Source organism: Sinohyriopsis cumingii, chromosome 13 (assembly GCF_028554795.1).
Source record: "Sinohyriopsis cumingii isolate HCF-2022 chromosome 13, ASM2855479v2, whole genome shotgun sequence".
Lineage (NCBI taxonomy): Eukaryota > Metazoa > Mollusca > Bivalvia > Unionida > Unionidae > Sinohyriopsis > Sinohyriopsis cumingii.
Genome location: NC_142973.1, coordinates 12672463 through 12689728, shown reverse-complemented (window position 1 = coordinate 12689728; position 17266 = coordinate 12672463). Strand labels below are relative to the sequence as shown.

Here is a 17266-nt window from a genome sequence, read left to right as displayed (position 1 = left end):
GAAGTCGCCGTAGCTCTTAGAAAAGTAACCCATATAAAGCCGTTACAGCCCAGTGAAATGCTCGCTGATGCTACTCAGTGATGCTGTCCAGAACTAACCGGCTAAAGGATTTTAAAGCAATATTTAATCGACTTGGCACCAAAGTATACTTATTTCCTTACACCAGGGAATGAATATGTTGTTTAAGGGCTATTGGTAATGCTTGCAACAGGGGTGATTTTTTTCAGAATAGGAGTAACTAATGTTTTATGTGAAAATGGAATATTTACTGCATCATTTCAGTGTGCAAAATTTCAAAATGAAACCATCTTTATGATATGTTTTAAAATAAATTCACCGGAAGCATTCAAACCAACACTTTCCACCATCTTTAATATTGGTCTTTGGTCACTTTTTGCATATTCTTGACCTGATGTTATTTGAAGCTGATATTGTTTGGGTATATTTCCTTGTCCTACATGTAAGACCAAGCACATGTTGATTTTGTTTGGGTTCTATGTCTTACTATCCAAATAACGGCCTTGTATAGCATGTTCCTATGTCATTGTCATTGGAATGAGTAATCTTAAGTTTCAGGAACATCAAACACACTTGGCAGCCTATATCGACACTCTTCCACTAATTTATGTGTAATTAATATACTTTCTGTGCTGTCTTTATCCTTTCGGAATGCAAATGTGCTATCAAATATATGCATTTTCATGTTCCGTTGACATACATTTGAATTTGTTGCAATGCGACAGTAGTCGAGGTATGCCAAAGTAAGTTCAAGTAGGTACATGTTGGGAATAAGTTTCTTGAACAAAACGAGCCGTTGCTTACAGTTCCAATAGGCATAATATATTTTTATTTGTTTCATTAAAGAATAATATTTCAACTTACCCTGATTTCAGCATTCCCAGATTTCATCGCTTTCCAGCCAGCTGAAATGTATTATTTACCTTGAGAAGAATTAACAGGAAGCATTTAAACACCAGCTTCCAGTTTTACTATTGGTCTTCATGTCATTTGATGCTGAGATTTCATTTATTATATGTTGAAGTTTTTCTCTTTTAACTTTACATTGTCAGAATCATGCAGAGTTTGTCAATAATTTTTTCATACTTCATGACACGTGTCTAAAATGAGTATAATGTATTAGGAACTATTTTGTAAACAAACAACACAGCCAAAAACAAATTTGGCATCATGCATGACATGTGTGCATCTATTTTGAGAAAAGGAGATTTTCTTAATATAACCAATCACTTTCTAGCTTTGTTATAACGATGTATTGATAAGATTGCAAATTTAGTGTTTTTCTATGTGTTTTGTAGTTGCATTAGTTACAGAGTATTTGCTTCAGTTTTTTTTGTTGGGTCTTTTTGTATTTTCACAAAAATGAAGGATGTCAGGCAATAACTCTGACCTTACAGGGCCTCTCCAATTCCATAATATAACATTGTCCATTTTCCCTTTCCTGGACAGAAGGCAAAGTTTACATTTTTTAGGCAACTTAATTACCCATTTCTGGTAGTGTAACCCCTGACATTGTTCTGAAATCACAGCTTAGTAAACTGCCATTTTAAAATTTTCATTATGATAAGATATTTTTGGACAATTTTCATATCATTAAACGAAAACAATGACCAAACGAAATAAATCTTACCATTATTTTGAGCAATTATTACACACTAATTACACAATTCATGAGGTAAAGGCAAGTGTTCAAATGTGGAATTGGAGAACTGGCACCAAGTTGGTTTTCAAGAAATATTTATGATTATGTTTTGTAAATAGAGAAATGCTATAAGTATATTGATCGTCTGTTCTTTATTATGATCTTATTTTTATTCATATTCACAACAAATGACATGAACTGGTTTTCTTTTCTTCCAAATTCAGCAAAATGGTTTAATTTTTACCTTATATTTGCCTATACTAAAAATGAAAATTTGATTCAAATGCCTGTGTATCCAGATAAGAGACAGTACTCTACACTAAACAACTACTTGTATTAAATTCACAGCACAATCAAATGGATTGTCAACTTGAAAACAAAGTGAATGATTCCTTTACATGCCAAGGGCTTATGGGGCCATGTGCATGGTAGAAAACTTGAAAAATGTAAAACTAAACCTAACTTAAAAGAAAATACAACTGAAATGAAAACTTTTATTGCATCAGAGTAGTTGTACAGCAAAATACAGTTAGTAATACAAATACAGGTTGTTATGACTTGTATGAGAATGGAAGCAATATACTTGCTGGTAATATCCACAGTAAACAATATTGACCAACACTTCCCATTGTGGTGGGTAGTATTAAATTTACCTGAAATATTTCAAATTATTATAATTCAGTTTTAGGTGCAAGTGTTATGTAATGAATACTGTCATGAAATGGATAATCAATGTGTATGCCATATACACTTCTAAATAGGAATAGAGGTATGATAATATGCAATTTTTTATTTGACAGTATTGTTGTGTTCTGCAGAGTTTCCTACCTTACTCCCAGATTTATATTTTTTTAAAAATTGTATGTCATGCTTTTAAGACAAACAATACTCTGCATAAATAAAATTTCTAGTAAAAAAATGTCAACCTACAAGCAAGTAAACATCCAGGTGCTCAGCTTATTACCAGAGTTATTTTAATGGGCGAGTACCCGTTTACCCATTGGCAGGTCTAAGTCTGTGGAGAGTTTGTGTTCTTTCAGGCAGGATTTAGAAAATTTTGTCCCATATCATAACTCCTGTTGCAAAGACCTCATCACTTTGCAATTATGTTTCTATCCTGGAGGTTCTGAACTTGGTTGTTGAATTGGTCACACTAGGGAACTTGACTTGCCCTATCCAGTTCCTGCTTCTAGCAAACTGGAAGCCATACAAGACCCTCTATCAGCTTGTATCTTCCTGGGCTCTACCTTGCACCACCGCCTACCTAAATTGGACTGGGATCTCAATTCACACCCCCAGAACCCAGCTACTTTCATTCCGCTGATGTATCAGATTTGGGATTGGGTGCTCACTTGCAGCCAGAGGGTGTAGTTCTGCGATTTTGGTCCCAGGAAGATACAAACCTTCATTTAAACAAGTTTGAAATGTGACCCATGTTTCTAGCCTTAAAGGGTGTGTCAGCTATAAGGTAGTTAATGCGTTATGGTTTCCTCAGACCACACATCATTAGTAGTACACCTCAGGCAGTAGTGAGGTGTACATGCTCCTTCTCTTTGAGTGGAGGTCCAGACGAGCTTCACCCAGTCCTTGAAAATGAAAATATGGGCATGGTCTTTGAGAAGTCTTTTGGATATAGGGCTATTTTTCCTTGAAATTTGTATGAAAATACTTTAATTATTTTTAAAGCCTCTTTAAAATCTTAGAAGCAGATGTAATGATACAAAAAAGGAGTGTTTTAATCTAAAAAAATATTATTAAATAAGATGGAATGTTATGACCTCCAAGTTTACTCATTTTTTTAATGTTCTACTGATGGATTAATTTAATGAAGGTACAAGTAAACAGTGTAAACACTGTCGGAAGAAAACCAAACAGGCATGTGTGACATCTGGCTTATCATTAACCAATAAACCAAGAACAAAAAAACTGTGTACATGGGATGGATAAGCGGAAGGTCTTATGCACATCCTCTGATTATGTAATAGACCTTTTAAGCGTGGATTTGTCCTAAAGCCCCAAACATTGCCTCAGAGGAGGGGCCTTTTGTTTTGAACAGTAGCTTTAGATTTTCCACTGTTACACTTCACTTATCTCAAGTAGTCTATCTGCCAGGTCACATTTTAGATCAAGATCATCCTTCAGGCCAGGAGACACTGCACATTCAAGGTCTGTGATGCCAAGGGCTATGCTGATATTTCAGAATCTGCTATTTCTAGGTGGATGTCCAGATAATCAAGAGATTTTATGAGTCCTGTACAGAAAAGGACTTTTGATGGTTAAAGCCCATGAGGTTCTAGTCAATGCTAATTTGTCATTAGAGTATGTTAAAATGTAAATTCCTTCTCTGATTTTAGACAAGTGGTCTGTCTCCTGAAAAAATAGGATGACTACTTCAATCCCTTGACAGATTTTAAGTGACAATCTTGTAGATTTTACAGAACTGTTGTAAACTACCTTCTGGACATTAGATATCTTTTTGGTTTTATGCTATTCATGTAGTTACTGTTATGAATACAGTGGTGCAGCCATGGTGATAATTAACTGATTAAACAATTACAGTTGATACTTTTTTGTCAATTGGCAGCGGATTAATAAACCTGCATTTTAATTGATAGCAGTCATAGACCACATGATTTGATCTGATGATGCCCAGCATGCCCTTCAAATACCCCTGGAGAACCCTCATTACCGTCCTACATTGTATTACAGTGATGTGTTGTCCTATTTTCCAGACGTGCTGCTACATTCAAGATGAGTTGGGCTGCAGACGAGTGGAAGGATGATCTGTCTCATCGTGCAAGACAGAAGGTTGAACAGTTAGTGGCCCAGTCAGAAAAGCAGAAAAAAGAACTTGATCAGAAGCAGTTTAAATTGGACAGCCTAGAGCAGGTATGGTGAATGATACAAGCTTCATTATTAGTCATCTATACATTTTGTTTATCTTTGTGCCTTCTTGAGTCTGATATGGAACACTGCACAATATTTATTAATTTATGAATGCATTATTAGGCTTGGAAATTACAAACAATAATGATAGTAAGACAATAGCAGTTTGCAGTATATCAGTGAAGGATATCAAAGTACCCCCATAATTATTTGAATTCTGCCCGTTTTAAGTTTGGAAGTGTCATTGTTAAGGAAACTGAGGTTTCAGTTTTGGGTGTGCTAATGTAAGAGATTACACAGTGTTCCTACTAGTTTCATTGACCATGGGGGTGGGGTTGTGATTTATTTTTTTTATGTGATGGATAACGTTCCACCATCAATAGCTGGGTTTTTCTTAACCAAACAGTGTTTTCTCAAGAGGATTGACAGCAAATGAAGCATTATCTTTCCCAAGGAAGGCATCGTTTAGTTAAAGACAAGTTATGTGAATTCATAGCTACCAGTAAACTATATTCCCTGTATACCCACATCAGTTTGTCAGAGTAACCTGAAATTGGCTAATATCTCCCTTGTTATTTCAAGAATTTTAACATAGTGACTATATTTCTTACAAAGTCATTGTTGGGGTAAATACTCTTGGTAATTTGTTCTTCTTTCTTTTCTACTGTAGTTCATGCACCAACACTATTTCTGGCCCCATACGCAACCAGGTACATTGCCCCCAAGAGAGCTGAGGGAGCTTTTGCTCTTACAACACACACATACATGCCCTGCTACTTTATCACCTGCTATTTGTACTTTATTTCTTATTGAAATGCATGGATATTGATGATCATATATATGTTTTGGAGAATTCACTGTCAGGTTCATGTTTGAAAAGTTGCATGAAATGATGTAATTTCATTTTTATGGGGTTCATTTAAGGCACAGTGGAACACCGCTGTAACATGATAATTGGGGTCCCAAAAATTGGAACACGTTAATGCAGGGTTTAACAGTGTTTTACATTTTTCAGAGAACAACTCATTGGCACATATATGTGTATTCATGTCTAATGTATTTGATGAATAGGGTATCAACACCATTTACTATCATGCCATTGTGGCATGCAGCTCATCCATAATGCATGTAATTCCATTGAAACATTGCACGCAGATTTACAATATTCAATAATTTAGTCCCAGATCATTGTCTGAATTCAACTTCTAATATACAGCATGAACAGAGTATTAAAACCATTTACTTGCCGTCTGATATTGTACTGTCGAGTCTTACAGTTAATTCATAATACATGTACATGTAATTCCATTGCAAAAATTGCATACATATTTAAACTATTCAGTAATTTTGTCACGTAATATTATCTGTCTGAATTCAGTGGGAAAAATTAACAGCAAAATTAGGCTAAAGAGAGATGAAGCACGTGTACAGTTCATTACGTTCCAGGGTCTATGAACAGTACCTGTACAAATTTCATATTGCTAAAATTTTCACATTTGCGTTTCGGTGTACATTTATCCATTGTAAATTTCCAATAATTAATGCTTGTATGCCTATTCGTTAGAACACCTACAGCAAGAATAATTAAAAATAAACACATGCTTTCAGATGCATATAACTTTTACTTCAGATTTTGTGAATATCGAAAGAAACGTGTGAAAACTACTATACTAATCATTACACAAAGTGCAGAGAACGATTTGCGTTTGTGAACTTGCGTTTTCATAATGGTATAATATTTTTATAAAAAAAATTGGAAATTAATATTGAGTTCATAAGCAAACACCATACACATGTAAAACCCAAGAACTAAGTGCAGTAGTAGGCCTGCAATGGTCATGAGTCACTTTTATAAATTTTCTTAAGCTGAATGCACATACAATTTCATACCCTTTCAATTTCCAGCTAATAAAGTGGACATTATTTACTGGTTAACTGATTTCATCTAATAACACTGCCAAGCCCAGAAAACATGTTGGCAGCTTTTGTTTTTTGATGTTTATTAAATTGTGAGAATCTTTTATCAACCACCACATTGTCTGCTGCTTGGTTGTGTATGCAATTAAAGAAGAAACACATCTTGGCTATCGTTTGAGCAATGATTGTATGCAGAATTAATTGCAGACAATCACAAAGACGAGTTACAAGCTTTACTCATGGATCAATAGTAAGAAACATTTCCTATAATGTTTATATAGGCATAACACTTCAAGAACAGAATTTCAGAAACTACGTCACGATCGTATTATATTCAAATTCATACGTGAACTCTTCCCCAAAATGATAAATGTTTTATACACTATTTCTTGTACTTTAAAAAAATATATTTTTTCCCTGTAGAAGAATAATACACATACGTGTATTTAAAATTTCAGGAACCATGCCACGATCGTATTATATTTGAATTCATACACTATCTCTTCTCCATAGTGATAATAAACATTTTTGACACTATTTCACTTGATTTTCACAAAAAATATTTTTTCATGTGCGAATGAATATATGAAATTTCGGGAGCCATGCCATGACCGTGTTATATCCGAATTGGTCTTATGGCGGGGTCGCACTGTAGTTATATTTTATTATAAATTAGACATGTAGGATGAAATTTATTTCACTTTTCCAAGTGGAGAGATCTTGATTTATGGAGTTTATACACAGGAAAACTTAGGGATAAAACTCCTGATCCTGTTTAGAGGTCTTGGTGGGTTTCATTGTAGAAAAACAACTTGAAACGACTTAAAGACCACTTGATAGAAAATGATCAATTTCCAGATACAGTGGTCCCCCTCTTATACGGCCATCCCTTCTACACCGGGAAAGTGGCCTGATAAGACGGGTGGCATTTCCAGAGGGGGTCTAAATTTTTTGTGAGAAGTTTATGTAATGTACATAGTAAGAAAGATACCTACTTCAAAGCATTCAATATCTTCATTTAAAAGTAACATTAATTATTAAAATTAGTAGACTTATTTCAACTGAATATACATTAATCATTTTTATTCTTGGCGTAAGCGTGATATGCAAGCGAGTATTGTCATGCACATTGTAAAACCATTTAAAAATGTCATTTAAATCTTGGTACAGTAGTCCCCCTCTTGAATGGCCCCCCTGACCAGCGGCCACCCGCTCCTTACGGCCAGAATCCGTTGGCACCGACGAGTTTGTATTCAAAAGTACCCCTCGCAAAAGGCCTTCCGGCTAACGTGACCAGCGGCCAGCATATTAGTGCAATAATATAAAATTTACCCCTCACAAGCGGCCACATGTTATCTGAATATGTATGCAGAACCAGTATTTTATTCATAACGTGTGTTAAGTAATCTGATTTCTGTTTCCCGATGTCAGGTTTTCGTTACTGAGAGAAGTGTTGAGTAAAGTACATGTACCACTAAGGTTAATATTATATTATTTACGCCTCACAAGATGCCAAATTTATTCCATAAAAACCGAGGACTCAAATTTTAATCCATACAAAAGGGTAAGTACATGTAATCCAATTAGCCTTACTGCTGTGTTATCATAAGATGTCCGGTTTAGTCACTCTGATAATTGTTAAGATTACAATTATTGAACAGTAGTAACAACTGAGAAGTGGCAGTATCGATGTACAATACCCAAGTCGGCAGGAAAATGGTTTGATAGCCTTTATGGCTTCCCTTAGTAAGATGTTGAGCTTGTTCACTTTGATAATTAGTGGCTATTGCTACTGACAATAATTGTCAAAATTGTGAATCCTAACGGCCGCGAGGTCAAATCTGCGTGATGTTAATGGTACATATTGAAGCCTTTTTGGCTTCTTTCACTTAGTGTAAAGAAATGTATAAAAACAATAGGGTACCAGACTGCAACTAATGAATCACGTGACAAGATCACTTCCTTTAAAAACACACGGCAATTTGTTTAGATGCATACAAAATTGTTTTATCACTATTGTAGTTGGCAACATGAATAACTTACTGCAAAAAGATCAACATGTCATCGAGGAAAAGAAAAATTCTCAGTTTAGAAAAGAAAGTGAAAATAATTCAACTGATGGTGGGGGTAGGTGGGAGGGGTGTCGAGGATCCTTGCAGAAAACTAATGTCAGGAAGACTGAGATAAACAATATCGTGAAACAATTCTGCAGAAGTGGGAAGGTGAAATGGATGGAGAAAGGAAGATTTTGAGCCAGGAGACGTTTGTATCCTGACTTGAATGACAAGAAAAAGCAACAATTTACCTCAAGTAATGGATGGTTGCACAGATTTCAAGTGAGACACAATATTAAGTGTTCTGTCCTTAGTGGAGAATCAGCTGATGTTAATAATTAAGTTGTTGAAGATTGGAACAAAAGACTAAACGATATATGATGGGGATATGACAGCAAGGATATTTATAATTGTGATGAGACTGGTTTGTTTTTTAGACTATTACCAACAAAGTAACAGATGATGTGATCTGTAACATAATTATAAAGACAGTTTTAAAACTATATCAATGGTTATTCATAGCATTCTTTTGAAAATGATGACACAGTTTGTTTTACATTTATTTCACAAGATGCATCTGATTTTTTTAAATGAAAATATTAAATGTTTTAGTTTTAAATGTACTTGTGACTTTCTTCATATGTATTTACTATTCACATTTGTCATCCCCCTCTAGAAAGGCCACCCTCATTATAAGGCCACTTCCCTGATGCATTAGGGGTGGCCTTATAAGAGGGGGACTACTGTACATACATAATTCTCATTCCATTTGCTCCATTTTCCCACTGCTGCTGACTGTCCTTATCGGTTATGATGTTGTTTATTTGAGTCTTTTCAACATAAAATTGTTTGGCAAGTACCCCCTCCCTGTCCCACCCATTGTTGAGTAGAATAACTGACTTTCTTCTAAAATAATACGTCTCCATTTACGTGACGACAGGTTAATGTTTGGTAATGATTTATTTGGATGTTGCTAACTGTATGCGATTTAATTATGCAGACAAAACTTCTGTAGAGTGGACGAAATGGCTTCTTCATTAAGGAAGTGATAAATGTGTTGTCACATGATTTTTCAGTCATTGTCTGGTACCCTGTTTTGTTCAATTTCTCTGGTGTTAATGCACAAAATTTATTTTTAGCCTATGCTGACCCTGTTATGATCTTGACAATTATGTCCAGTTGTAATCATCATAGAAAACTTGACACTTATATGAGGCCCAAAACAATATCGTAACATTGTTGGTCCCATTTCATGTAAACGTTGGCTTTTATAGACAGTAATATAATAATCTTAGTGTTACATGTAATTTAGTCAACACTTCTTTCAGTAATGGAAACTTGAAATTGGGAGACATGTATCAACGATAGAGATAATTTGATTACTTACCTTACATCACGATATGAAATTATTGGTTCTGGATACATTTGAAATAAAAAGTGGCTGCTTTTGAGAGGAATATTTTACATGTTTGAACTAGTACTGGGGTCTGGAGTGCTGGAAAAGGAAAACAGTGCAATAGTAGCAGGTATATATCACATAATTAACATTAGCCCCACCATCATGCAAAAGTTTTTTTTCATAAATTGCTAAACAGGATTACTGTACACCAAAAATTTCATGGATAGTATACTGGTATGAACGCCATTCATATGATGTTGAACCACCATCTTACTTGTCTGCCATTAGTAGAAAAATTTTATTTTAAAAAAAATCGAAACACTTGTATTGTCAACTTTTCAAAAACTGCCCAACAGAATTTAACTGTATAATAGTCACCTTTTTTGCCTGAAGTTTGTACAAGGATGAGGATCTACTGTCCAATATGGCCACTATTACCAAACTTGGAAAATCCTTAAAGTAACTCCTTAAAAACTGCTTAACCAGATTTGATCAAATTGGGCAGAAAGCATCATGTCATGAAAGGCTTTCCATCAGTGATATTGATTTGCCATAAAATATTAGCTGCTATTAATTTAAAAAAATATAATTACGTGTAAAGCAGCAATTTCCAGCCACCAGGTGGTGACCCAAATCAGTGTCGTGAGGACATTCTGGAGGGTAGCCAGGAATTTTTTTTAGGGTGGCAAAACTTACCAAAAGGTTGGAAACCACTGCTGTAAAGCATATGGAGTTAGAGCATCCGCCTCGGATGCGGGAGGTCATGGGTTCGATCCCCAATCAAGTCATACCAAAGACTTACAAAAATGGTACTAACATCTGCCTCGCTTGGTGCTCGTTATTAAGAGGTTAATGTTTGGACTGGTTGGCCTGGTGCCAGGATAATGTGACTGGTTGGAACATCATGCTATATGTCTGCGACTGAAAAATTGTTAAAGCTACATTAAAAATCCCAAACACACACACACAAAGCATATGTACATAAAGCCATAATGCAGATTTCTGTTATTGACATTAGTTCCATGTTATTGCAGGTCTTGCAAAAGGAAAAAAAGAAATTTGATGATGAGCGAGCCCAAGTGTCCACCCTGAAGCGAGAGAATCAGAGTCTTGCAGAGACTTGTAATGATCTGGATCAGAAGTGTCAGAAACTTGCTGCAGATCTGCATGCCAAAGAAAATCATATCAATGCTTTGAATGGCCAGATGGCATACACTAAGAAGTCATTGGAGGCTGAAACTAACAAGGTAGTATTTCATGTGATACATACAGAAAAGATAGAATTGAGAAGTAATTATTCCTCCTGACATTCATCATAAACAGAAAAGATAGAATTGAGAAGTAATTATTCCTCCTGACATTCATAATAAACAGAAAAGATAGAATTGAGAAGTAATTATTCCTCCTGACATTCATCATAAACAGAACTTAATAATGCTTCCATTAATATTGGCATTTCTGTCAGAGCCTGGCCATGTTTTGATCTCTGACTTACTAAAGTATTTGTTGTATTGTTACACTCACATAAAAACAGGCCTCTTTTGTATCATCATGTTAATTTTGTCTTTTTTATCATAGGAAGGGGGTGAAGTTAAAGGAAAGATTAAAGGTCTGCACATTTTATCTGAGTAAGAGCTAGCTGTCATGGTTGTGTTTCAGATCAACTCATTTCAGTTAATTGAACACTTATAAATATTATTATGTAAGTAATATAACTAAACTACCTTTAATTTGCTTACTCATTCACAGATGTGCAATCAATCAATATGAGTAAAAGCTTTGTTTCACAGATATGCTTAGTGGAGAAGCTAGTCCCAGAGATGACACTGAACTTGAAAATTTCAGAATTGGCACTCAGAGTTCCACTGGATGAAAAGTTTCACCTTTATGTGCAATGAAATCACAGCATCAGTATCCTACTAAAAGAACAATGAAAACAACAGAGTTTGGATGTTGATGGTTGTTTCAAGGAATACATGTCCCTAGTTTAGTTTTTTTTTTTATTAAACAAGGGATTCTTGTTCTGTTATGAATCAACAACAACAAAAAGCTCTGATGTGATACACAAATGTATTGTACATACAATGGTTGTGGAAACCAGATGGAGTAATGTTAACAATCTTTCAGAGCTTTTGTATCTTGAAAATATAGGTAATTTATACAAAAAGGTGAACAACTTGATTGAAAAAAAGATCTTGATTGGAAATTATTCCCACTGCAAATATAAAACAAATATTCAGCCATTAAACAGCCCTGTTACCCTACCCCCCTGGGTTATCTCACTGTCCATCTTATAATGCGGTCTTTTTTTATACAACCTTTGTGCACAAGTTATCAAGAGAGAAGTGAAATGTGGTTTCACAAATTGTCATGTAATGCCAGTTTAGTAGCTGGTTGCTGCCATTTCTACTTTCTGCCGTAAATTGATATGTGAGATCAGATAGTATACATAGAAAATTATAGCGCACAAGGTAGGATAATGAAATGATGCAGAAAAATTAGATTTCATTCTTATTTAAATCAATTCTTTTGCGCAAAATTTTTTATGAAAAATGGCTTGCTTTATTCTCTGTAATTCTCAGTGAATTAAAATTTACCCATAGTTATAATCCATATTAATGAATAGTTTACATAAAACATAAAACCATACAAGCATTTAAGCAGCAGAGAGGGCGAATCCCACAAACTATTTCGCTTAACAGAGCCTTCTATCAAGAACATTTTAGATAGAGTGATTCTTTTCACAAAATAAACCCTCCAGTCAGAAAACATGATAAAATAGGCTTTCTCTGCTGACTTGAAGTGTTATCTCATGAAAATATCTACCTATATAACTATTTCTGCTAATACAAGGGTCTGTCTTGCGAAAACACTCGGTGTTGTTCAGCCCTCTCTGCTGCTCTGTGTGTCTGGAAAATATCCTGGCAGGGTTTGCCTGTCGTCGCTGTCTCTCTGCTGCTATCTAGTTAAAAATTGTATCTAACCCGACTCAAGGATATAAATTAAAAATTACTTATACCAAATAATGGTACACTCAGAATCTTACACAGCCAGGTTGTCTAGGGAGCGAGCAGAAGCACTTAAAAAATATATACCGGTGAAGGAAAAGTTTAAAAAGGATGTGCAATTACAACAACAAGCACAGGTTGAGTATGCAACTGAAGCAAAGGAATTATTTAAGCCTGTTACTGCAGTCACTGAAAAAGTTTTAACTGCTATTGGAGGGCCAGAAGAAGGAAAAAGTCTTATTCAAGTATTGCGAGAAGAATCCACACTGCAACCTGCTAGACGAAAAATAATTGATCTCAAATCGAGATTTACTCCTGAGGGTATAAAGCGCATTGAGGAATTTTCCTTGACAGATGCCTATAGTAGTTATGATTTTGGTATGTTTGCTGCCGAAAATTTTCTGCGACGAGATCAATATTTAAAACCCGAGTATGTTAAAAGTGCAAAAAAAAAGATACCTGGGGTGATTGGTTGTATAAAATAGCTATAAACAACTACACCATAGACAGAACAGATGTTGGTTATCCATTTTTTGCTAATGGAATAAGCGACTACAATAAAGAACAACAAGAACAGCAAAAACAGCAACTGGTGGAAAAACGAGAACAGCAAAAAATAACGCGTCAGCAGCAACTGGTGGAAAAACGAGAACAGCAAATAATAATACGAGAGCAAAAACTACAAGAAAAAAATTAGTACAAGCACAAAAACAACAAGCAAAACAACGTCAACCTTCCCCTGTGTGACAGCCTGAAATAGACCTTTCACTTCCTGCGCCATTGCAACAGACAGAGAAAAAGCGACGGGGAAGACACAAGAAACCATCACAGTGGATAACTGTGCCACATGCAGATGTGCCTGATCCATCTCCGTCGCCAACATCTGATGTTTCAGGATTATTAAAAGCTAGTTCTGAACTGGATGAAGATATTAACCAAGTAATTGAAGAGATGAGTAAAAAATATCAGCTACCACACACTGGCAGTGGTTATGGAATTCCTTGCCCTGATAATATTTTCAATGATGTGTCTCGGCTAGAAGTTCTCATTGGAGGAAGACGTGCCAGAAACAACTCGCCGGAAATAACCAATGAGGCCTCTGATATTTGCCGGAGATTATTTCAAAGTGGCATCATTGATGCTCATATGTATCAAGAACTCGTCGATGTGCTTGTTGATAGCGATTAGATATATGACAGTAAATATCACATGGTCATATATAACAGACACACAACCACGCAGATCCGTGCAGTAAACTCATGATTACCAATCTATAGAGCAACTTGCGGAGACGGACTTGGTGATACAACTCAGCGATTATTTGCAGGATTGGCACCAAAGTTGGGTCCTCTTGCAAAACAGCTATCTATGAAAGCCATTAATATTGTTGGTGAAAAGCTCCTGGTACAGTTGTTGGCGCTGCTGGCAAAGCATTCTTGGCAATCAAAGAGAGAATAGCGCGACTAATGAGACGCAAACTGGTGAAATTACCAACCACCGAAACCATGCCCGCGGATGTTAGTAAAATAATAAACCAAGCCACAAATCAAAAACTAGCGGCTATGGAATCCGACATGCAGCGAAATATTACAGCAAATTTAATAGCGGGATCGTCCATTTGAAATCACATGCAATAGTATAAAATGTTCAAACTGATATCCGATCCAGCATTCAATATAGATGAGCCGGTCGAGCGAGACAAATCGGTGCGTGATTATCAATTTTATTCCTACGATGCACGAGATCCAAATCAAAAGGGGCGTATTGAACTTCAAGTTCATGACACAAGCAGATATTTCTTGCCAGCTGAGGCGTTTATTGAAGTAGAAGGTACACTTACAAAGGCAGATGGTACTAACTATGGCGCCAATGACCGAGTTGGTTTTGTCAACAATGGAATCATGGCATTGTTTGATAGCGCTGCGTATATGATTGATGGGAAAAATACCGAAATAATTCAAAACGACCTCGATGTTGCCACAGCAATAATTGGTCTGGCGAGATATTCTGACGACTTTACAAGGTCATCTGGGCCATCAGTGATGTTTGCCAAGGATGTCACTGATAACGCTGATCATGTTCAGTATATTAAGTTATGAACACCACAAAATACTGCATCTGACCCACAGATTGCTGGTCCTGAATACGAAGCTAGATCAGGTGCTGCTTTTGACGTTATAAAGGGTATTAGTGCGAATTACAATTTGGGATTTGCAACACGCCAAGCAACGCTGTCAGGAGATACCAGAAATTTCTCATGCTCGATTCCACTCAGTCACATCTTTGGATTTTGTAGAGATTACCGAAAGGTCATTTTTGGAGCTAAGCACAGAGTTATGCTTCACAGAAAAGGCCACGACAGTGATGTGATTTGGCAAGGAGCTGGTGCTGCTGATGGTGGTATGGTAACACTAGCAAAACTTTCACTGTGGATGCCAGTGCTAACTCCATCGGTCACAGAAGAGCCGCGACTGCTTTCTTTTATGAATCAAGGTGCTAAATCATTGATGTCATGGCTTACAGTAACCACAGACACCATCTCAAGTCGAGTCAGGGATGTGTTTACTTGGCATATAGCATGACAACAGGGGGTTTCTGCGCCGCGACATATCTTTATTGCGCTGCAGGATGTTTCCCGGACAAATAATCAACTAAAGTCACATATGATATTTGACAAACTTAATGTTACTGAGGTTTCGCTGAGAATAAATGGCCAGCAAGAACCATCTGAAGGTATATCACTGAGTTACAGAGATAACCATGTGGCGTGCGCATATCATCGCTGGTTGACATTTCTGGCGCGTAACCTGAATATAGATACTGGCACACAAATATCACAGCTTGACTTTACAAGCTTGTATCCAATTTATTACTTTTCGCTGGAGCATCTTGACTTGTCCAAGCAGTCTGTTGTTGATATTCACTTCCGAGCTCGTGTCGGCGAGTTACCAGTTCCTGATCCTGTTGGTGCGGCATGTGTTCACGGGGATTACAGAGCAATCGCGGTCATCCTGTCCGATAAAGCAATGTTGCTTGAAGGTATTAGTGGTCGAATGAGAGTCATTGACGCACCAGTGGAAGATATGTAGCATTGCTAAAAGCAATGTGTAACAATTAGATCAATCGCAAAGTTATAAGAAATGTCACACAGTTATGTTAATGGCACTCTGACTTCTGGTCAGGCTAAGAAATTACAATCGAAAAACACGAGCATATGTGGGACAACGATAACGCTAAAAAATGATCAAATCGCTAATGGTGGTCCAAACAAGTTATCGCTGACTAAAACCCAACTAAAACATTTCAATAAAGCAAAGCAGGCGAAAACTGGAACTCAACCTGATTTCTCTCCAGCCGTGGTCAAAGATATGGTTAAAACTGGTGGTATATTTCCACTTCTCGCAGCAATACCAGCGTTGGTAGCCGCTTCTGCCCCAGCTGTTGCCAAAGCTGCCGCGTTAGGAGCTGTTGGAACCGCTGCTGGAATGGCACTAAAGAAAGTCACAGGGAAAGGATACAAAAAAAAGGGACGCGGGCTGAGACTTCCAGGAACTCCACCATCATGGTACCCAAAATGGTTTTAAAAACACAAAGTGTTTTCAATGCTAGCATTTTCACACCGATGTCAAATTTTGATTTGCTTGATGCTGTTAAACAATTAAATATAAAAAATTTCAGAGGCTTCTTTATGCGAGATCAATTACCACGACAACCAAATAATCCAGAAATGGGAATTATTAATCTCAATAACAGTGATGGTCCAGGAACTCACTGGGTTGCTTACGCGATCGATCCACGTGGAATTATCTATTTTGATTCGTATGGGTTAGCACCGCCAGTTGAATTTCTCCGATATACAAAAGACCTCCCCGCAACAAAGTCAGGGTCAAAAGTTTGGTACTCAACACTGCCAACAGAAACACTAACTGATCCTCCGATATGTGGCCGTGAGGTATTGAATGTTCTTGATGCGATATCAGCATCAACCAAACCACCTCACAAAGTCGTGCATGAGTATACCATGGGTCGATTTAAACAGTTTCCTATCAAATAATGGTTGATATTTGCGGAAGATCTCTCAACGAAACAAAGACAAAAAAACGCGCCGACATGGATTTATCAAAATATGCAACCAAAGATGAAATCGATAATCTTTTTAAGTCTAACCGGGATAGACCCAGATGAGGCTGTTATTTTTCAGGACCGACACGGAAAACTAAAAACTAGCAATATCAAATGGCATGAAATAATTCGTAGGGTTATTGGAGCTACTCCGGGTAACATTCCTGTGTTCACTGACAGCGGAAAAATCAGAGATTCGCTGATATCAATCTTGGCGTTG

At 36.6% G+C, this 17266-nt stretch overlaps 1 protein-coding gene across 3 annotated transcripts in view; it reads left to right on the top strand.

Annotated features, from left to right (window-relative positions):
* The window catches only part of LOC149784949 (uncharacterized), a 108937-nt gene that overhangs the window by 20101 nt on the left and 71570 nt on the right, over positions 1-17266 (top strand). For all 3 annotated transcript variants that reach the window (XM_089978599.1, XM_089978600.1, XM_089978598.1), the window contains exons 2-3: positions 4393-4549; positions 10951-11163. In XM_089978599.1, the coding sequence (XP_089834725.1) occupies positions 4412-4549; positions 10951-11163 (351 nt within the window). In that variant the 5' untranslated portion in view covers positions 4393-4411. The remainder of the gene's footprint in view (positions 1-4392; positions 4550-10950; positions 11164-17266) is intronic.